This window comes from Gopherus flavomarginatus, chromosome 22 (assembly GCF_025201925.1).
Source record: "Gopherus flavomarginatus isolate rGopFla2 chromosome 22, rGopFla2.mat.asm, whole genome shotgun sequence".
Classification (NCBI taxonomy): domain Eukaryota; kingdom Metazoa; phylum Chordata; order Testudines; family Testudinidae; genus Gopherus; species Gopherus flavomarginatus.
In genome coordinates this window covers 7883262-7905781 of record NC_066638.1, presented here as the reverse complement: position 1 = coordinate 7905781, position 22520 = coordinate 7883262, and the positions used below count along the sequence as shown (strand labels likewise).

The following is a 22520-nucleotide window of genomic DNA, read 5'->3' as shown; positions in this document are numbered from 1 at the left end:
CGTGCACATAATAAGAGTCCAGGGGCTTACAGTCTAAAGCAGCCTCATTCAGCCCTCAGGGGTTCAGGAGCAAATCAGCGCTCACTGTTACCCCCAAGAGCCCCAAGTCATTGCTTCCTTTACTCTAGTACCAGATAGTCAAAGGCCCTGTGAGAGGCTATCATAGATCCTAGGACTGGAAGAGACCTCGAGAGGTCATCTGGTTCAGTCCCCTGCCCTCGTGGCAGGACCAAATACTGTCTGGACCATCCCGGATTGACATTTCTCTAACCTACTCTTAAATATCTCCAGAGATGGAGATTCCACAACCTCCCTAGGCAATTTATTCCAGTGTTTAACCATCCTGGCAGTTAGGAACTTTTTCCTAATGTTCAACCTAAACCTCCCCTGCTGCAGTTTAAGCCCATTGCTTCTTGTTCTATCCTTAGAGGCTGAGGTGAAGGTTTTCTCCCTCCTCCATATGACACCGTTTTAGATACCTGAAAACTGCTATCATGTCCTCTCGGAGTCTTCTCTTTTCCGGACTAAACGAACCCAGTTCTTCCAGCCTTCCTTCACAGGTCATGTTCTCAAGACCTTTAATCAGTCTTGTTGCTCTTTTCTGGACCCTCTCCAATTTCTCCACATCTTTCTTGAAATGCGGTGCCCAGAACTGGGCAGGATACTCAAGCTGAGGCCTGACCAGCGCAGAGTAGAGGGAAAGAGCCGCAGGAGACCTATTCAAGCGCCGCTTGCCTCCAGATTAGTCTGAGTATCACCGCTGGAAGTAGACAAGAGGGGAAACAGAGGCACGGGCAGCATGTGACTGGCCCAAGATCGCAGCGTGGCGGCCCCAGAAGAGGAACCCAGGCATCCTGCGCCCCAGCCAGGTGCCCTCCCATTAGCTCGCGCTGCCCTGCCCGGAGCAGGAAGGGCACTGCCCCTGGGCTGCAGCACCGACCCCCCGAGGCTCAGCCCAGCCTGGCGCTGGTTTCCAGCCCCCGGCCGGGCTGCAGAGCAGGGCTGCGCCGGCTGGGAAGAACCCGCCAGGCTCCAGCGCCGCACGGGTTAAGCCAGCTGCCCCCTCCGGGCTAGGCGCAGGGCGGGCGGCCCTATAAAGCGGCCCCCCACCCCTCCCTGGCTGAGGCGCGCGCGCCGCTCCGCCGCGTCCCGGGGAGACCCAGCAGCGCAGCTCCTCGCGCTCCGGGCTCCGAGCCGGGGAGATGGAGCCGGCAGCCGCTGGGAAAGGCTCGTCCGCGGGTGGCCAAGCGGCCGGCGGGGCGCAGGAGGCCGGGACGCCGCAGCGCTGGGAGGAAGCCAGGACTTTCTATGACAGCCTGACCCCTAAAAAGAAACCCAAACCAGTAAGAGCCTTTCCTTTGCTGGGGGGGCTGGGAGCTGGAGAGGGGGCAGCAAACCCTCCCCGTGCCGGGAGCGGGGGCAACCCCCAGGATTTGAGCCACCTGACATTCCTCCCCAGCCCCACCAGCACCTGTTGCATCGTTCTGTTGCTGCTGCGATGCCTTTGCAGGCTGGTGCCCCACCTGGGAGGATGGTGCCCTGAGCTAGGTTGCTCCTGCCTTGCTGAGCTCCCCCCCCCCCCCCCCATGCAGCAAGAAGCTCCCCGGCTGCAGGGCAGCTGCTGAACGCAATGCAAGATCCGCTGGGTGCATGTCACAGGCAGAACACGCTGGATATCCCACCGTAGCCCAGGCTCAAGCTTGATCTGTAACCCCCCTTATCCCCCGCTGGGTACCGTTGCTGGAGTGTGGGGGACCCCTGTGCCCATGTAAAAGGGGGTGGGTTGAGGATGGGTGACAGCCCTAACGCTGAATCTCCTGGCAGCTCCAGTTAATGTCATTTGAATGTGGCTGCTTCTGTTCAATCTCATTTGTCTGTGCCCTTAGTCTAAGAGCCCTGTGTTATCTAATAGGCACTGAGCTGGCACAGGTTTAATAATAGAAACTCCCACAACCAGCAGAACCTCCACAGGAAGCTTGGGCTGGAAAACAAGGTGTAGAAACCCACCTGCTCCAGTTACCTGTGGTCAGGAATAAACGTCCCTGCAAGCTGCTTGCTTGTTAAACGCCCTTTCTACGGTTCTTGCACCTGCCTCTGGAGCATTAGATACTGGCCACTGACGGAGAGAGACAAGGTCCTGGAGCCAATAGACCCCTTGTCTGGTCCAGTCTGGACATTTCTGTGTTTATGGTCCTGCAGCCCTGTCCCCTGATAAGCCCTGAGTGCATGTTATAGGGGATCCTAGCTAACACTTCTGTTTCACACCTGTAACCTGAGGTGTGAACTCGGACAGAGAGAGACTTCATAGGCTGGAGTTCTGTGGAGACCTGCCAGCTCTGGGCATTGTCTCTGGCAGACACGTTCCTTACGTGGAAATCTTGTTTGGTTCCTTGAATCCTGCAGATGGAGGATGGTCACTGGCTTCAGCCTTCACAGCTGTAGTGGGAACTGAGAGGGGATAAGCCAGCCTGGGTTATAACAATGATCCTCTGCCCCTTTCATGCAAGGCCCTCAGGCAGCTTCAGCCATTAATGCAACCTCTCAACACCCTCAGAAGTGGGGAATTAGTATTATTATCTCCATTTGATAGATGGGGAAACTGAGGCAAGGATCAGTTAAGTGAGTTGCCCACAGTCACCTCCAGTCAGTGGCAGAGCTGGGACCAAAAGCCAGGAGTCCTGATTCCTAGTCCTGGGCTCTGGAAAACACTTCCTCTCTCTGACCACATTGCCAGGAATCTTCTCTGTGGGATCTGCCATGACTCCATGCCCAGCTCAAACTCCTGCTCTGTGGGCTGGTTTCAGGCAGGCTGGGAGATGCAGGTGTCAACAGCCATGCAGAGAGCTTTCTTTGCAGCTCTGTTGTGCTCAGACGCAGCTGGGCACATCCTGCGAGGCAGCTGTCATAGCCCATGATGAATGTGTGCAAGGCATTTCCCTGTATTATTTATATAGTGTTCTGAAAACCCATAAGCATCCCAGCCATCGCAGTGAACTTTAATCTGACCCTCGAGCGCTGAGGGGGGGACAGGGATCTGTGGTCTGTTTAAGAGATATTTCTAGGTATCAGTAGTCTGTCTGTCATCTGTTCTGTCCCTCTGTCTGCCCGCTGCCTTCACAGGCCCACGGGAAATGCCTGTCCTCTCTGCTCTTTGCTGGGAGTGGTCTCCGTGTCAGAGCTGGGATCCTGGAATGACGCCAGCTGATCCCACAGCCCTGCTGCTTGTTGGATATAAGACTGGCCAGGAGAGATGGGTGAAGAGACTCGGCGGCATCTTCCAGTCCCGAGAGCAGGCGGGGAGGGGGCTGATGATGCTAGTAGTGAGCCCTTGATTTCCATAACCGCGGAAGTGAATGTGGAGTAGGCAGGAAGAGGGTGACGTCCTGGGGTTATAAACAGCTAATGGGGGTCATGGGTGCATTAAATTGGGCCCAGAGGCACCTAGGCTTTGAGGCCTCCCATAAAGCATCATTCCATCCAGCCCCCTCCCCCTCCTTCTTCCAGGCCCCTATCTAGTCTCTTCCTCCCAATTCCACTCCTTTTCAGTGCTCTTCCTGGTGGGCCCCTGTCAGCCCCCCCCCCCAACAGCGTTGGTTCTCACTGCCGCCTTGGGTCTCCCTCCAACCACTAGGGCCAGCTCAGGAATTAGACCCATCATTCCATAATGCTTAAAATGCCTTTTAATGGCCTCAGAACCCTCTCCAGTGACACCATGTATGAGAACCAAGGGGTGAAAATGATCCATCTGCAAATAAGGTACAGGACCAAGGCAGCCTCTGGGAAAACTCATTTTCCCTTCAAGTGCTGCTCCCCTCCCCTCTCTCCTTAGCAGAGTCCCAGAGCATAACTGTCCCTTTGCCCCAAGTCAGGCTGCTCCAGCCTTTCCCTGCAGAATAAATCCTCTTCACCTTCCTCAGAGGGCAGATCCCTTATCCATGTCTCCAAAGGATCTGAACCCATTTGTCTTTGCTGCCACCTGGTGCTGATGCTGCCTGCCCTCCCCACTCTCCCCCAACATACAACTGGTCCCAAGATGGGACCCTGGAACTAAATCCTCCCTGAAGTGTTGGAGAAGGAGCTGGAATCCAGAGCTGGAGCTGGAGGCAGATTTCACACCAGTTCCCTAGCTCTCTAATGGGCCAAACCAGATCCAGGCATCTCTGAACTTGGAGGGAGGGGAGGGTCAGAATTCAGATCAACGTCTCAGTTGTGTATGGTCAGGTCCATTGTTACCCAGAAGCCTTTGAGAACTGCTCTTCAGGGACTGATGGGTGCAAAGTGTCTGGAGATGGGAAAGAAACAAACTCCAAGGGTCTGGGGGCACCTGCTGCGAAGGAGAGTCAGTGAGAGTCACTCACAGCTACGCAATAGTGTTCCTGTTACAGTTTGGGGCTGGGCTCAGGGATGGCTGTCCCCTAAACTTCTGCAACTGACATCCCAGAGAGAGGGTTTTCCTGAGGGTGCATTTGCAATCCTCAGCGTGACACCAACACAGCTCCAACCTCAGGTCATATTAATGTTTCATCATGTTTGTGTTCATCAATCTAGGTCCAGATTCTCAGGTAGGGTAACCTGGATATTGTGACAGCCCAGTTTTGGCTGACACGCCAATGGCTGAACCGGCGATCTCCAGAACTAAAAGTGTGAGCTGCTCTGGGCCTGAGCTAAAGCCTTCTAAGGGGCACTATGATAGACTGTGGATCAGACACAGTCCGGGCCCTGGAAAGCACGCTCATCGGTGTTGAGTTGCGCCAGCTGAGGCTCTGGCCCTTAGTGTATAAATAAAAAACACATTCATTCAGTAGTAACAATTGATGACTGTGTTACCTTAACACAGTTTTAAAAGAGAGCATGTTTTCATTCCCATGGGGAATCTGGCGTTCAGTTCTGCGCCCGTTGTGATCAGAAGGTTATTGACAAACTGGAGGAACTTCAGAGAAGAGCAAGAGAAACGATCCGAGGGGTTAAGACACTTGCAAGGAAAGCATGAAACACCTATTATGGTGATGGCCCCCAACGGGGAGAGAAGTTTGCAAATATTTGAGAGAAGGATGAGGGATGACTTAGGCTGGTGTGAGAGTAGAACTAGGAGAAATGAGGGGGAAATTAAGAAAGGGAAAATGTAGGGTGAATGCCCAGCGAAACTTCCTGAGAGTGAGATGGTGGAATCGGGTCCCAGAAGAGGGGAAGAATGACTAGTGCCTTGCCCAGTCCTGTTTTAGCTGTTCCAAACAACGGGGCATTAGACACTAGGGAACAGACACTCCCTGAATGGAAGGACCTTATGGGTTTTGTCCTGTTAGTGCCCATTCAGATCAGACTGCCCACTCCTGAGCTGTCCTCGAGATGCCAGGCTGGACACCTGGAGGCTCTCAGGAGCTGGCCAAGGCCATGGCATATGCCCACTGAGTGGCAAACACGAGATGAGCCATTGCTGGAGATACCAATCAGGGCAGCGCTTTGTTCTGCAATGCTCCATTTCCCCAGGATGCCATCTGCCTGCTTCTCGATTCATCAGCTTCAGTCTCGCCTGCTCCTTGTGTATGTTTAAGGTGTTCTCTGTCTGGCTGCGCGGGACGTGTCTCCCTCGAGCTGGGATTTCCCCTCCATTCCTGTGAAGTTCAGGGATCTCTGCACGTTCCTTGGTACCAGCATGGGAGCCAGCACTATATATGTTCCAAACTCCTGTAGCTTTGCTAACTGGAAGTCATATCTCTGGTCTGGGTTTTTGGTGGCATCCAGGATTTCCGAGACTTGGCCATCAACTCTTGGAAGGGTATTTAGGACTTGTAACCACAGCAGCACTCATGTAACAGGATTAGGTGACCGGATAAGAGGAGTGCCATCTGGTGCAAGGTTTGAAGCTGGCTTTGCCGGAAAGGATTGCTTGCAGTTATAAATATGAAGGTTGAAATACATAGACTTCCTGGAAAACCTGGCAGAATTGTCTCCTCAGCCCTTCATCCTTTCGAGGAGGATAAAGCAGTGCTGGGTCTTTCAGATGAGACCTTCGTTCTGCCTGTCCTCGGAGGACGTTAATGCTGTCTTTAAGAATATGTGCCCCCTGCCCCCTCTCTGGGATCCTGGCCAAAATTCCTGCACTGTGTGCCAGTTGGCCATCATTCTCCACCCCAGAGTTGGCTGCATTTCAGCGGTGCTGAGTATACATAATCTGAAGTGCTGTGGGATGAAAGGCACTATAGAAATGTACAATATTATTAGTTTTAATCATTCCCCCCACCCAACATATCTCTGTTTTTATTTCTGTATTTGAAAGTGTTTTTATTTTAACGTAACTCTCTGTTTAGGGCTAAAGCTTTCCTAAGAAAATAAAAACTGCAGGAAGGTAGAGGCGACTGGTAAGGAACGATGGGAGCTGTTGGCTTGCTCACTACATGACCGGTGCATCCAAGGAGATAGAAAGTGCTACTATCATGTGTACAGATGTGATTGTACAAACCCCAAATCACTGAAGCTGCGATAGTGGCTTAAAGGAAGCAGGTACTTTCCAGATCACTAGCCCAGTGCCTGCTTGGGAGGAGGATTAGACATACATCTGCAGTCCCCAAAGGTTTAAATCCTCTTTTAGCATCTTTCTGCATTGCACTGTTTGCTGATGGCTAGTGCTTCCTACCTGGTTGCCCTTCTGTCTTCATCTTAAGATGCTGAGTCCAGACATGAACAGAGCCCTAGAGCGCAGCACCATCTTCCCCTTCACTATCTGCCTATAACATTTCTGACAAGCTCTTTATTAATCCTCTGCTGATGGAGCCTTTGGACTGATCCTCCAGTGGCAAAGGAAGAGGGTAGAACATCTGACCTATTTTTTTTTAAACTCCAAAATGCAGAATTCAGTTTGATTCAGCTCACCAAAGCCCCGAGCTGCTTTCCAGACTCCGTTTGATGAACTGGCATTAATTGACCTTGAATAACCTTGAATGCGGCTGTGAGGATAAACAGTGTTTATTCTGAACTATTCAGCCTCCTGGCCCCAAGGATCCCTACACCAGATGAAGGTCACTGAAGGTCACGCTGGGGTGGGATGCTGCGAAGGGTCCCGTGTGGTCTGACCGCGCATATGAGCTGTGGCTAGGTGGTCGCTAAAGAATACAACTGTTTATAAGGAGGAGAGGCAGTGCAGTCTAGTGGTTAAAGCACAGGCATGGGAGTGTGGACTCCTGGGTTCTTTTCCTGCCTCTGCTCCAGGATTGCCATATGATTGTGGGCAAATATCTTACTCTCCAAGCCTTGGTTGCCCATCTGTAAAGTAGAGTGAAGAGCTGACTTCCCCCAGACGGGAGGGTGGTAAATACAGCAGGTAAAAAAATAATCAGTGGAACAATCTTCTATTAAAACTGCAGTTTTATCAAAATGGAAATGTTTCTTGGGGAATGGGCTGGTTTTGTGACACTTCTCAGTTTTCTGGGAGAGCGAGGGGAGTTGAAACATTTCAATAGTGCCACTTTGATTTCATTTGGACTTGTATTAAAATGTGAATTTAAATATTTGTTAACGTGTAAAAGTTGCATTGAAGTGACTTATTGAAACATTTAGTTTTTTACCCCTAAAATTTTGATTTTTGGGGAGATTTGTCTTGTGGGAACTTTAACATTTCTGACTTTGCTCTGAACTGGAACAAAATGTTATTGTAACTGTCAGTGTGTCCTGCAGAAGGGGAATTCTGCTAACTGACCAGCATGAATTGTGACGCTCAATTCATCAACATGTGACGGTCCTCCTATAGCCAGTGTTCTAGAGGTGCAGAGTATTATTTAGCAGGAGTGAACAGGATTGAACAGGGTGGAAGTCTGGTGCTGGACAGCTCTGCCTGTCCACTGCTACAAAACAGCAGGGGGATATGCCAGAAATGTACGATGGGATACAACCGGGTATCTGGCTTAATGATCCATTTCTTGCTGCATTTATTACCTCTGAAGTTTACCCCTTGGGGAGGCTTGTATCTTTAAATAGCAAGGAGAGAACCTGGAGCGTCTTGTAAACAGCTATGCAAGATGAGTGTGTCAGTGGCGCATAGACATACAGGCAAGGTGTGTGCAGCACAGAGATACATGCATGCTTGACAGCAGAGCCAGATTTCTCTGTACCATACCATGCCAGCCCCAGCGTCTTTGAAAAGGCACGTGGAATGGCTTTGCAGAGCCCCCTGGGTTTGTCTGATCAAACTAAGCTGTTGTGACATTCACAACACTGACCCAGTTTCATCTTGCAGGAAATTCTTAAACAGCTATTACCGGAGGATGCATTTTCCTGCTGTCCATCATGTACCAGGAAACAGACACACATGTCCTATAGCCCGACTTGGTTTACCCAGAAAACTAATTTAGGTAATAACAGCTGTGCCCCTGAACTGGTTTAACTGCCAAAGGCTAGTGACGAACTGACCCGGGACCTCTAATAGTTATTAATTAATATCTTAGCTCATAAATAACCCATGATACTGGAGTTATTAATGCAAATTAGAGTTAAGAGCTGGCCCATGACCAGTTAATAACTGACTCAAAGGCCCCCTGGGTAACTGATCTTAAAATGGCAAATTTGCTACTATTTGCTACATGTGAATTATGTATTAGGTGTGCTATGCTACTAGGCCAAAACCCTGGGCTAGTGGGAGAGAATGAATTCTCCCCTCTATCTTAGGTTCTTGTATGGTCCCCCATGACTGTGATACCTGAGGTCCTGGATAGTCATGCCAGCAAAGCCCAGGAGAAGTAATTTTAGGGAACAACAGTCCAGGCACATCCCTGCAGAACAATTGATCCCAAATCCTCTCTGGCACATCTGTGAAGCTCGGAGTGCTGGAGAGGAGAATTTGTCCCATTGTTTTAGCTATATTGAAAGGGTCCTGTTGGTTTCAGGTCACTGCCCTGGTGTTGAACACTGCTTAGGGACACTTCCACTGTTTATTGTCTGCAAGGCAGTTTTCTGGGCTGTATAATTACCTTGAGCCAGCCTGGCCGCATCTGCCAAAATCGCTCTGTTCGCTGGCATTGATCCTGCTGAGAGACGAGTAGGTGGGTTGTGTTAATGCTCTGAGGCAGGTGACTCTTCCTCCCAGCTGGGTGCGAGGGAGGTGGGAGTAACGCTCTAGGGGTGGTAGAGGATCAGGGCTGAGCAGGCTGGAGAAGGCCCAAGCCTTCAGAGCAGCGGAGCCTGCCGAGAAGGAGTGAGCTAATCTTTGTTCTCATGTTGCTGTTTTTAATAAAGTCAAATGCAGGGGGGAGTTTGGACTTTGCAGAGCGTGTGGACTGTGTCTGTATAGCAGGCTGGGAATTACACCAGCTCACTTGCCTATACCAACAGCAAAATAACAGCAATATTGGCCAGGACACTCTCATAAACAGGAAGCCTTGAAATCAGAGCTGAAATAAACAGAGAGTAACATTGAAAATCTCACCCTTAGGCACTTTTGGAAAAGGTTTTTAGGCACCTAAGTGCCTAAATCCCATGGGAGGTGCCTTTGGAAGTCTTGCTAGCTGCCTGTCTGAATTGCCAGATACCTGAATCGCTTTGAAAATCTGGCACTTAAGCACATCACTTCCTAAACTCCATTGGCTTTCAGGGAGACTTAGGCTCTTTAAATGCTCAAATGACGTCTGAAAATGGGACTGAGGCACTTAAATCACTTAGGCGCTTATGAAAATTTAACCCCTACTGGGGTTGGGCCCATCTAACACACTGTTCTGTACTGTCTGGTTTCTAGTATTCACTGTCTCCGTATAATAGCCTCTGCGCTTTGATATCCCCCAAATCTTAACCTCTGGCCATAGGTTTTCATCCAGGTTCAGCCCCCCAAACCTCTTTACATGAACTCATGGGAAACGGCATGCCGCAGTTCACTGTCCACACGCACTCGCCTTTCAAATCGACTCTGATAACAATGGAACCGGGCCCTTTGCTGGTGCCTCACGATAAGCAATAGATTGTTGTAGCCCGGCCATGTCATGTCTCTCTAATATTGACTTAAACTAATAATTCCTAAATAATCTAACAAAGAGTGGGATCAGTCAAGCCAATGCACTCAGCATAATGCATCAGTAATACCTTGCAATCAGCTAAACTGCTGTGTCCCGGAGCATAAAATCCCTTACCGTATGCCTCTGTACGTGCAAGAGATGCCAAATTCAGATTTTCGGGGCTGCCTTGGAAACGCAGTGGGCCCAATTCTGCTCTCAGCTATGCCGCTGTAACTCCGCTGATGCTGCTGGAGTTGCGCTGGTGCATCTGGGAGCGGGGTGTGGCCCAGTCTTTCTCAGGACAAAGGAACACAAGAGGCTAGATTGTTCCCCAGCACCCACCTGATTTATTATGTTGGGTTTGTTGCCAAGGAGTGGGTCAGAAGTCCATGGTGGCGGCACTGTTAGCCACAGCACACTCAGCTGTTGTCTGACCTAGGATTCAGAGATTCTCTGCCAGTTCCGGCCCTCTCCCCGTGCAGATGGTCTCTGCGCTGGAGGGAACTCTGAAGGTGTTGGGGGGTGTCTCATTTAAAATTTCCCCACCAAAACAAAGAGGCCAGGCTGGTTTCCCTGTTTCAGGTGGAGTTCTCCTCCTCCTCCTCCTGGACGCAGCTAAATCATGAGTGGCAGAGATGACTTATTCCCAGAGACCATAAAAATTCTGCTCAGGAGCCAATGTTTGCTTTCTCTGCGAGTGCACAGTGTCACGGGCTTTGCTGCAGCTGAGGAGGGATCAGCTTTGTTAGATTCTTGGCAGCACGTCGCTGGGCTGCCTGCAGAAGAGTCACCGTTCAGGCTCCACTTCCAGTTGTTTTGTCAACCAGTGAGTTGCCGCGGAGGAGCCATTTTGCTTTTGAGACGCCACAAGCACATCATAACTTTGCCTCCATGGCTGGCGGGACATTAATATCCTCTGTCCGACTCCGAGCTGAGAGTGTAAATGCCTCTGGGGGGAGATGGTGTCTTCATCCCCTCAGCAAGGTGCCAATCCCACCTCCAGCACCATAAACGTGTCAGGGCCCAAGCCACGCCTAATGGAAGTCTTCTTGATTTCTTCAGTAGGGTGTAGCTCAAGCCCTTAAAGATTAATAATGATTGCTAATCAATGGTGGTTTGGCTTACCCTGGACTTACAACACCCGTTCACTGCCCTCCATCCAGACACAACAGCGTTCCTCAGGCGTTTTCCAAGAATTGCTGGCACTGGCTGGTTTTGAAGCCTGGGACAAAATCTTTATAGCATTTCAGTTCTGGCTGACCCAGCACAGTCTGTGATGGTTTCTTCCCAGTGTTGATGGGAAGCTCCAAGCATTGCTCTACCCTGGGTCAAGTGGTTTTCCGAACTCCCTCCCGCAATGCAGTGCTTAGTGTTTTAAAATTACACATCAACAGTGCTGGGCACTTGGGGGACAGGTGCCCCATGAATGCTAGAATGACAGGGGAATGGGGAGGATACTTCTATCTGTCTAAGTTTTGCAGCATCACAGGAGACACAGCAGTTATTCTGTTCATTTGATGCCCCTGCCATAACTTCATAGTTAGACACACCCTAAGGACCACATTATGCCTGGTATAATCAGGTGCCATTCATGGTCTTCAACTGAATTGCACTCATGGACACCAGGTCTGAATCTGGCCTTTACCGTCAAAGGACACTAGATGCTGCATAAAACCAGGAGGCAAAAACTCGTCACATTCTATGCAAGATGGCCCCCAGAGTTCCTTCAGCTGGAAACATGGAGAGTTTTTCAGCAGTTGGGTGAGTGTCAAGTGACCCCTGATGAAGAGTGCAGGGAACGGAAATGTCTGGGCTCAGAGGGGCCATGGGACTGAGGAGGCTTCTCCTAGAAATCTCTTAGCTCGGAGAAGCCCTAGAATGCAAGGAGTGCAAATGTCCCAGCTCAGAATGCACTCTGGGATGAAGTGCTAACAAGCATTGGCTGCCTGCCTATAACCTTAAAGCAAGCAGTATCGATTTGTGCATGATTCCCAGCACACAGTCAAGTGAAATGGAGGTAATCTGTCTGTGTGACTCTTGGGCCCAGAGGGCTGTGCTAGATGGAGTTTAATCGGGAGTGAGAAGATTGGGATGGGTTTGTTTTTAACAGACACATGCCCAGTTCCTACATTCTGATCTAGAGAACGATCCAGAACTGATGTTCCTAGACTTTGGAGAGGGGTGGACCTGGTGCTCCATTTCTGGCCTGGCATTTGATGATACCCCTACATGCTGGAAACAGATCCATAATCCTGTGACCAAGGATGGAAAATGTATGTATTAGTGATGCAACTTCTGTCTCTCTCCGTCATGCAGCCAAAGCCTGAGAATGCAATAACAATCGCAGTCTCCTCGCGGGCTCTGTTCCGCATGGAGGAAGAGCAGAAGATTTACACAGAGCAAGGGGTGGAGGCATATGTGAAATACCAGCTGGACCATGAGAATGAACCCTTTCTACCCGGCGCTGCCTTCCCATTTGTCAAGGTGAGCACCATTGCTCCAGCTCCCTGAGATCCTTTGCTAGGGTGACCAGACAGCAAGTGTGAATAATCGGGACTGGGGTGGGGGAGGTGGGGTGGGCGGTAATAGGAGCCTATATAAGAAAAAGACCCAAAAATCAGGATAGTCCCTATAAAATCGGGACATCTGGTCACCCTCTCCTTTGCCTTTCCAAACTCCCTTACCACCAGAGCAAGGCACAAGGACTTGGGCTCATGGTGTCCTGAATAAAACTGAAGGTAAACATCAACCTTAGAGAATTCTGCTCTCATCACTCTGGTATCAATCCAGAATAGGTGTAGTGGCTACAGTGGAGCTACTCTGGATTCCCATTGGTGTAAGAGAGCAGAATTCAACTCAAAGAATCTAGAAAACCAAGAGAGAGAAGGAAAATACTCTGAGAAAGCTTTAAGGGTAGTGACTTCCACTGAAGAGCACGGATTAGAACTGAAAAATTCTGTTTAGGTAAAAATCTTCCCAACTGCCGGCTTTTCAGATGTGCCCAAGCTGTCCTTGTTTTGTGTCATGTAGAAGATTTGATTAGACTCTTCCTCTGCCTTTTAAGAGCCATGAAGGAAGGAGATACGGGTACTCTTCTGACAGGGCGGTCTTCTCTGAAAGTGCCAGAGCATCAGTATTTCAGAGAGAAAGCAAAGGAGTAGTGGATGGATGGATGGAATATTGGCAAGAATATTGGCAAGGAGTAGCTAGTGCTGTCAAATTTATTTTTAAAAGATGAGAACTTAGGAGACACGTGCATCATAGGGAAACAAATTGCTAACTTTCTTGAGGGACATACCTAGATGGGTTCCAACCAACCTTTGGTATCTCTGTTCATAGCTACACAGATAGTAGTAGAGGGCAGATGGGAACACTTTGACTATAAGCAGATAAGGCCACATGTAAATCAGTGGGCATCAGGTTTCAACTCTCTCCCGCCCACTTCTCTTGTTAAGGAGCATGTGCCTGAGCTGGTGGCTAGATCACTCTTCCCTCTTTCTTTGATCTTGTAGGCCCTTGAAGCTGTCAACACTCAGTTGCGAGAGCTCTACCCCGACAGCGAAGAACTCTTTGATATTGTCCTCATGACCAATAACCACGCCCAGGTTGGGGTCCGCCTGATTAACAGCATCAATCATCACAGTAAGCACCGAACGACCCTGAGCCAGAACCACTGAAATGACCTGGGAGCTGGTGGCCACTGGGTCTTTGGTTAGTGGCTGCGATGGTGGAGAAGCTGGAGGGCAAAGCTTTATCTTCTGTTCCCCCTGCTGTTCTGTTAAACCACCCAGCAAGCCCCAGTCTCCTGTGGCTTAGACTAAAGATAGTTGTTAACGAACCCTCTCCAATCTTCGAGGGTACCAATCAAATCCGATCCAGCTCTGAATCAACCTTGGTTCTGGTTTGGTAAATGAGGATTTGGCAACATCAGCCCAATTTTGGGCCATCTCTTCTTGGGGGAATTCAGACAAAATCAGAGCTTATGCCATTCCTGGGCACTTGGATGGAATGAGACCTGGATCAAACCACACTTGGGTACGTTTCAGGATCAAAAGCCATCTGATGAAGTTCTGCCAAACTCAAACGAATCTTGATTTTGCCATACGCCTAGTTTAGATCTGAGTTCTTGGAGTGAATAACCCTGGGAGTGGAAGGAATGATAGAAGGGTATAGAAGCAGTATAATAATAATTAGCTCTTGTCTAGCACTTTGCATCAGTAGATCTCAAAGTGCTTTTACAAGCAGGTCAGTGACATTATCCCCATTTTACAGGTGGGGAAACTGAGGCAAGGGGTGGTGAAGTGATTTGCCCGAAGTCACTCCGCAGGCTAGTGGCAGAGCTGGGATTAGAGCCCAGGCCTCCTGAGTCACAGCCTAGTGTCTTGGCCACTAGGACGCCCTGTCTCTATGTAGATCAATATTGAATCAGTACCACATGCCCCCTTTGGCGCTTTCCTGTGTCTGGGAGGAGGGTGGCTCACAGGAGGACACTGCTAAGTGTAGTGTGGTGCAGGGGCTCGGTGAAGGGGTTACTGACAGGTGTCAGGAAACAGGTGGCAACAGCTACTAGGTAGAAGGCATTGTGTCCTAGCAGCACTGCTGTGCCAGCATCTGTGACAGGGCTGACATGAGCATCACCGTTGCCAGCAGCCATGGGGTCTCCACCCTTCTGGGGGCCAGGCAGCCCTGGGCTCATTTGCCATCTCTTTCTTCTGGCCTGGCATCAGAGGGGGAGCAAATCCCTCGTCTGGGTCACTCCCCTACCAGTGGCAGCTGGGCTCCCTGCACGCCATAGGTCTAGATAACAGCCTGGGCCCTTGCTGGGCCGTCCCAGCTAATTTTGTGTGTCCGTCCATCCTCAGATCTGTTCATCGAGAGGTTCTGCATGACGGGAGGGAACAGCCCCACTTGCTACCTGAAGGCCTATCACACCAACCTGTACCTCTCCTCTGACGCCGAGAAAGTGAGTGAGGCCATAGAAGAGGGTGAGTCTAACGGTCAAACCCTGTGTGGTAGCGAGTGGCGGGCCCAGCCCACATCACACCGCTCTGGGAGAGTGATGAGGACCTGCAGCCCCAGGATCTTCATCCTCTGGGTCTGTGTGGCAGCTGGGTAGTGGGGGCGTCCCACACCCTGTCTTCATCACAGCCCTGCCCTGTCATAACATATTCCCAGATTTGGACCTTAGCGTCCAAAATATGGGGGTTAGCATGAAAACCTCCAAGCTTAGTTACCAGCTTGGACCTGGTAAAGCTGCCACCACCCAAAAAATTAGAGTGTTTTGGGGCACTCTGGTCCCCCCAAAAACCTCCCCTGGGGACCCCAAGACCCAAATTCCTTGAGTCTCACAACAAAGGGGAATAAACCATTTCCCTTCCCCCTCCTCCCCTCCAGGTGTTCCCTCCCTGGGTTCCTGGAGAGATACACAGAAGCAAGCTCCGTGAATCTAAACAGAGGGACTCCACTCTCCCCGTTTCCAGTCCTGGAAACACAAGTACCGAGAGAGAGAGCCAAGATCCCCCCCCACCCCCCGCCTTCACCCAGAGGGAATGCAAAGTCAGGCTAGTAAATCTAACACACACAGATTTCCCCCTGACTTCTTCCTCCCACCAATTCCCTGGTGAGCTACAGACTCAGTTCCCTGGAGTTCCCCACTAAAGAAAAACTCCAACAGGTCTTAAAAAGAAAGCTTTATGTAAAAAGAAAGAAAAATACATAAAAATGGTCTCTCTGTATTAAGGTGACAAATACAGGGTCAATTGCTTAAAAGAAATATGAATAAACAGCCTTATTCAAAAAGAATACAATTCAAAACACTCCAGCAACTACACATATGTAAATACAAAAAAAAAAAACATATAAACCACTGTCCTTTCTGTACTTACAACTGGGAAACAGAAGATTAGAAAGCAGGAGACAGAAATCCTCTCATAGCCGAGAGAGAGTACAGGCAGAAGACAGCAAAAAAGAACTCAGACACAACTTCCCTCCACCCAGATTTGAAAAAGTCTTGTTTCCTGATTGGTCCTCTGGTCAGGTGTTTCAGGTTACTCCTTTCCAGGTGTAAGAGACATTAACCCTTAGCTATCTGTTTATGACATGCCCTTGCTGAGGTGACGTGGGACCTCTCGTTCCCATGGAGACAACAGCGTCTGCTGAGCTCTATAGCTTCTCAAAGTGCAGGTGGGCTGCTCTCCTCAGCTGGCTGCTGGATGGATACTGACTCCTTCCATGTTGGTGGGAACGGCTGAGGTGCTGAAAGCACCTGTAAGCTGTGCAGCGACAAATGATAGAAACCTATGTCAATTCTGCAATCTTCCCCTCCCCTCCCCACACATCCCCACATACTAGATCATACCCAGGGCTGTGAAGCAGCAGGGCAAGGAGGGAGGCTGGCACCTAAGCAGAGCATTAGATCCTTCATCCAGAGGCTTATGTCTTCACCTAGGTATCTAAGTGCCTCTGGCTTTCCTAAATCCTGATGTAAGGGTCCAGATGCAAGTGTTCAATGTAAGGACCAGTATTGGCCTGTCTCTGCTCTGTGTGTGTCCAGTTCTGTTGCTCGGCTCTGCAGAAGGAGGACCTGGGAAGCACAGTGGGAGGAGACGTGCCACCTGTCACTTTTCTTTCTCATTTCTCCCCCCCTCACACGAAGGAATCGCTGCGGCCACCGTGTTCAGCCCCAGCAAAGACGTGAAAGTGTCAGAGAACCAGCTGCGGGTGGCATTCGACGGGGATGCCGTCCTCTTCTCGGACGAGTCGGAGCAGATTGTGAAGGCGCACGGCCTCGACATGTTCTTTGAACATGAAAAGGCTTACGAGAACAAGCCACTGGCCCAGGTAAGGCCAATTGCCCCCCTGACACCCTAGCCCCAGGAACCAGTTCTGGGGCAGGCAGTGCTGAGAACTGGCTGACTGCTCCAGCAATTCCCACTCCATTAACCCTGAGCACAAGCCGAGGGAGCAGAGCGGGATGAGGCTGATACTGGGTTTCCGAGGAGATGGTTGTGAAAGACAAGGGAATTCGATGGGAGTTAGGTGCCTAAAGACCTCTGAGGATCTGGGCCTTGTTTCCTATATGCTTGGCCGAGACAGGGCCTTTCGCAAAGCATGGAGATTGGGGAAGGGATGAAGGTAGCTATGAATGATAGTGTCTCTTTGCTTGGGTAGGGGCCGCTGAAAGGCTTTCTGGAATCTCTGGGGAAGCTGCAGAAAAAGTTCTACTCCAAGGGTCTGAGACTGGAGTGTCCAATTCGCACCTACCTGGTCACTGCCCGGAGCGCTGCCAGCTCTGGGGCTCGTGCCCTAAAGACTCTCCGCAGCTGGGGACTAGAAACTGACGAAGCCTTGTTCCTGGCCGGGGCCCCCAAGGGGCCGCTGCTGGAGAAGATCCGTCCGCACATCTTCTTCGACGACCAGATGTTCCACGTGGAGGGGGCAAAGGAGAGTGGCACCATCGCAGCCCATGTCCCGTACGGCATAGCACAGAAGCAGAGGCGGATGACGCAAGAGAAACAAACCAAGAACAGCAAGTAGCGTTGCTGGTGGTGACTGCAGGTGCTCGCTGGTTGGGTAGCTACCAAACCATCCCTGACCAGGGCACCAGGCATGGATTGATATCCAAGTCTGCAGGGGCTGAGCGTCTTTGTTGATTAGTATTGAAGCTGCAGGTGCCTTGTCTGGGTGGGATGAAGGAAAGGTTTCCTTTTGCCTGTGTGTGTTGCACTTTATTGACTGTCTCTGACCCTCCAGCCCCGTTTCACCCTCCATATCCCCTGCACAAAGGTAGGAAGGGTCAACCAAGGCCTAAACCCACCTCTGCTACCTTTGCTCCTGCATCTCAGCATCAGCCATTGCTGACTTGTGCCACATTGGCTGTCACCTCCTCTCCACACCTGACTAAAAACCCTCATGCCTAAGCCCAGCAACAGTCATTCTGATCCTGCTATGCCTCCTCTGTGTTTCCAGGGCCCATAAAAACCCAGAGGTGCTCACGCTTAAGTTCTGCACCAGATGTTGACCACAAAGCTTGGAGAACTTAAACCAAAACCCAGCCAGACTTGATAAGTCTACAGGAGGGGGGACTTTGCATTGGACAGGATCTGTGAGAACAGGGCTCCCCTTCTGTGGATCTTATATTCCAATCCAATTTAAATTTTTGGTGCTTATTTAAAAAAAAAACAGGGAAATTCCCAGTCCAAGAGCTTTGATGTATTAAAAGAAAGAAGTCAAGGCTGACAATGTGTTTCAGTGGAATCCAGCTTACGTGCAGGAACAATGGTACACTATTGTTACAAAACATTTACAGTTTTAAATTTTAAACAGACTGGAAATGAGGTTAAGGGATGCAGCCAATTTCCCACCACTGTTGCTGCACCCACCCAACCTTCAGTTTATCCACTAATGTTTGAGAAAACAAAGACTGGTCAAACTCTAGATAGGAAAATCTCAAGCCCTATTTCCTAGTCAGTGTTTTGGGCCAATATGTTATGGCCCAAATTTGGGTGCTACTATTGGATACCTAAATCCATAATTGACACCTGGGGAAAAAAGGCATCTCAAGCTGAGCCTCTGAAAATTGAGCCACATAAAATCAGAAGCCATTTTTCAAAATGTGGCTTCCTGACCTCTGGACCCAAGCTGAGAATATGTGTAAGTTGAAAAACAGTCTTAACCTATGGTCAGGGGGTGGGGGGTGGGGAGAGACAGACATTTGCTTGAAATCGACAATTACATCAGCTGAGAATTTGAGCCTGAGTCTTTCGTTAACCATAGCAAAATTCAAGTTTCATTCAAACCGAGGCCACTGTGCAACTGATCATCCTTCTCCTGGTACTTTCCTAAAAGCTGTGGTTTCTCCTGAAGTAGAAAGATGCTGCTAACACAGTGGAAAAGAATTAAATCCCCAATTCCGAAAGGTTTCAGAGGGGTAGCCATGTTAGTTTGATGAAATGGGTTCTAGTCCACAAAAGCTTATTCCCAAATACATTTGTTAGTCTCCAAGGTGCCACAAGGCCTCCTTGTTGTTTTTGCCAGGTCAGAAAGGAATCAGTCAGAGAGCTGTTCGGAAAGCAGTGTATGGAGTTCACTCAACAACATTCTTACGTGAAGGTGCAGATTGGAGGACCGATAGAAGGTTAAAGATCATTTTAAAAAATACTCCTTCCCTGTGATGGTGGTCTAGGTAGCACAAGAAGCAATGCCCATAGTTAAGGTTGCCTGGCACACACCATTATCAGACAATGTTTTAAATTGCTTATAATTTTACCAAATTTGGACCATTTCATTTGGGCTGAAATTTTCCACATGAGGTGACTGCCTCTGGCTGACTTTTTTTTGCACATTTTCAGTTAAAATGGTTTGACCATTTCCAAGGATGAGATTAGGGCTCGGGTTATTATATATTGACTGAAATAACATTAACAATCAACCATACGCTTCACCACTTATCCTGTTGGTTTGTTCCTTGCACTAAATCTTTCTTGGACAATGAAAGCACTGGTACTTTTTTTTTTAATCTTGTTTCACTTTGAGATTCACTCTGCTGCCATGTTGGGGTTGCTGACACCTCAGGGGAAGGTTTTAAATCCAAACCAAAAATCTGTAAAGAAACAAAATATCACAAAACCATTTATATTAATATTCAGTTTTATGAAAAGTAGGAGGAGGTTCGGTTGGGGTCAAAACTGTCTGACAGGGACCCTTCCAACTGGCCTGTCAGGATACATGCAGGGTTTCCATGTAAACATCCCCAAGGTGTTTCCTGTAGATTGGCATTGACTGACATCTTTGGAAGTTCTGCCAAGTGCAAGCAGTCCAAGTCAAATCTTCTCCCAAGTCTAGAAGATGACATTGCAACAGGAACTACTAGTTGTAAAGAAGAGCAGAACGGTCTGCTAACATTAATGAAATTGTATCTGTCTGGGTCTGGAACTTGTTGGAATATTGGCGTCGGGGCAGGGGGAGTGTGTGATTGAACATAGCCATCTGTGTAAGTGTGTCTATGGGAGAAGGATTGTAACGGGTGATCTTGAGTGTGTGTGTTTGAAAAAGAGAGATTGTACATGGATGCGTGTGAGTGTGTGTGTGTGATATCATATACTTGTGTGTGTCAGAGAAAGAGAGATTGTCCATGGATGCGTGTGAGTCTCTGATTGTGTGTGTGTGTGCACACGTGTACAAGAGTGTTACTTGCGGGGGGTGGGTGAGCGAGAGATTTTTTAAAAGCGGCACTCTATGGTAGTGAGAGCTTGCCACGCTCAAAAGAAACCCCAGTAACTGGGGTTTGACCTGCCTGACAAGCAGACCCCAGTTCTAAGCTGCCTCTAGCTCTGGGAAAGAGCCTGGGCCCAGTTCTGGAGGCGACGGGGAGGCACAGACTGTGCGATGCCAGCACCACGGCCACCAGAGGGCTGCATGACTTGCACTTTAATTTTGTTTCCAATGCTTAAGACAAAAAAGAGAGAGAAGGAAATGCAGAGAGCCAGGAACGAGTGTATTGGGCAGCTCCTGCTTTGCCTCTTCTCATTCACTGCTGGAATGGGGCAAGTACACCCAGAGCACCCTTCCCTGCTTGTACTGGAGGGAAGCCCCAGGAGACTCAGACAAATGAGGACTCCCCACTGTAGTGCGTGGATCTTGCCGGCATTGAATGGGTTTATTGCTCTACTCATGTTTGACCTTCACCGTACAGTTCTGTCCATATTGCTTCCTAGGGCGCACCATCATTGGCTGAACTGGATTTCACTGCTTTTGTGGCTTGCTTGCTTGTGTCCGTCTGTCATCTCCTGGGCCAGGATGGATTTGCCATCCTGCTAGCAGCCCCCTTGAAATGATCACCAGGTCTCTTAGCTCATCACACACTTGGTGGCTTAGTGGCATTTCTTGCACTGAACCAGCGGCTCCTGGGCCCTCCTGGCTGTTGTGGTGTTGTGTGGGTTTTACTCCTGTGTCCTCTGATGGTTTTATCCTTGAATGAACTGGTGTAGCCATGGAAATTCCTATGCGTGTCTGTCTGTAATAAATTACAGCTGGTACTACTCGTTGTCCCCTGCTGGAATTCTTACTGGGTGGGGGTCAGGGGATGACAGGCCAGAGAAGTTCTATTTGGTTGCCAGCCAGGAAGGGTTAACCTCCTGCTTAGCCCCTCCTAGGTGTTTTAGTAGAATAAGGAGGCAGGGCTGGGGATCCCAGGGCCAATCAGCCACCCAGAGGGAAGGCGGGAAATGGTTTAAAGCAGCATTCTGGGAGCTGGAGAAGCATTGGGAAGCGCTAGGCCTTTCCAGGCAGTGGCTGGAGAAGTGGTGTGTAACCCAAGGTGCTGTCTCTGTCTGAGCAACAATCTCTCCTGCTGTAATTTGGACTCGTGCCTCAAACCCTGGATAAAAATATCACTTGGCAAAAGTCTTCCGTCGAGCAGACGCTCTACCAGTCATCAGAGGGGGAGGGGGGGAAAAGGCCTGTTGGGAGATTTGTTTAGAAGCACCAGATTTGTCTGAACAGCACCATTGTAGTTAATGTGAGCACCACCTACCACTTCCCTTGTTTAAGTACAGCATCATCGGCATAGGCCAGCCTAAAGCAAATGGGAGATTAGCGGAAAGCATTCCTAGGTGCACTTGTTTTTAGTGTGATTGCTTTCAAGCATCCCTTCCCAGCGCTGCATATTCTCATACCAACCGTCTGAAGCTAATTAAACTACACAACTGGGAGTGCTCAGAGTGCACTAGCAAAGATACAGCCAACGTCCCTGCCTGCGTTCAAGATCTTCCAGTCTAAACCTCCAGCCTTGGAAACTGCATTGTGCAGGTGGACCCCGACACTCAGACAGAACTCCAGTGATCTCAGTGGTCCCCACCCACATGGCGCAGCATGCAGGAGCAGGGCCCAACTGGACAACAAACTGACGAAGGCTCGGGAGTGAATGGGCTGCAACGGCAGGCATGTCACTGAGCAGAGACGGTAATTGCCACTAGACCCATGGTTTTGTGTGCAGAGGGTTAATCGTTATTCCAGTGCCTGTGTCTCACCTTTCTTTAGAGCATCAGAATTCATGGGGGTTTTGCAACAAACCTATTTTAAAAAGGAACTCTGCAGAAGACAAGATTGGGGGTGATGGGGAAGCAGACTGATGATTACACTGTCAGTCATACGCTGTCCGAACAGATGTTTGCAAAGTAATCAGTTCTTAGCATGTTAATAGGCTAAATGATAAGTTGGCGCTGGTGACGAGACTGGAATTGAAGGTGAAGGTTCTGGTGTGGCTCATCCCTGAGAATGAAACACCACCGATGTCCAGCGGTCCATGAGGTAGTCGGAGGACTGGACCAGGCATAGTTCTAGTCCTGGCTCTGCCTTTGGCTTGTTTAACATACAGGCAAACAGGGGAATATTTACCTACCCCCAGGTGGGCTGGGGGCATAGGTGTGATGCTTATAAAGCACTTTGAGATCTTCTGGTGAGAGGTGGTGCATAAAACCAAGGTAGAGTGACATGTAACCTGTTTGTTCTTTGTACACCTGTAGCACCTTATGGCCCAGGACCCCC

The 22520-nt window shown here is 49.6% G+C and overlaps 1 protein-coding gene across 1 annotated transcript; it reads left to right on the top strand.

Annotated features, from left to right (window-relative positions):
* Window positions 1–1138: 1138 nt before the first annotated feature.
* NT5C1A (5'-nucleotidase, cytosolic IA) lies at window positions 1139–21015 on the top strand. Its single transcript, XM_050932195.1, has 6 exons — window positions 1139–1343; window positions 12291–12458; window positions 13487–13616; window positions 14837–14959; window positions 16630–16814; window positions 17145–21015. The coding sequence occupies exons 1-6, from the start codon at window positions 1203–1205 to the stop codon at window positions 17508–17510; spliced, it is 1113 nt and encodes a 370-aa protein (XP_050788152.1). The 5' UTR covers window positions 1139–1202; the 3' UTR covers window positions 17511–21015.
* Window positions 21016–22520: the final 1505 nt, after the last annotated feature.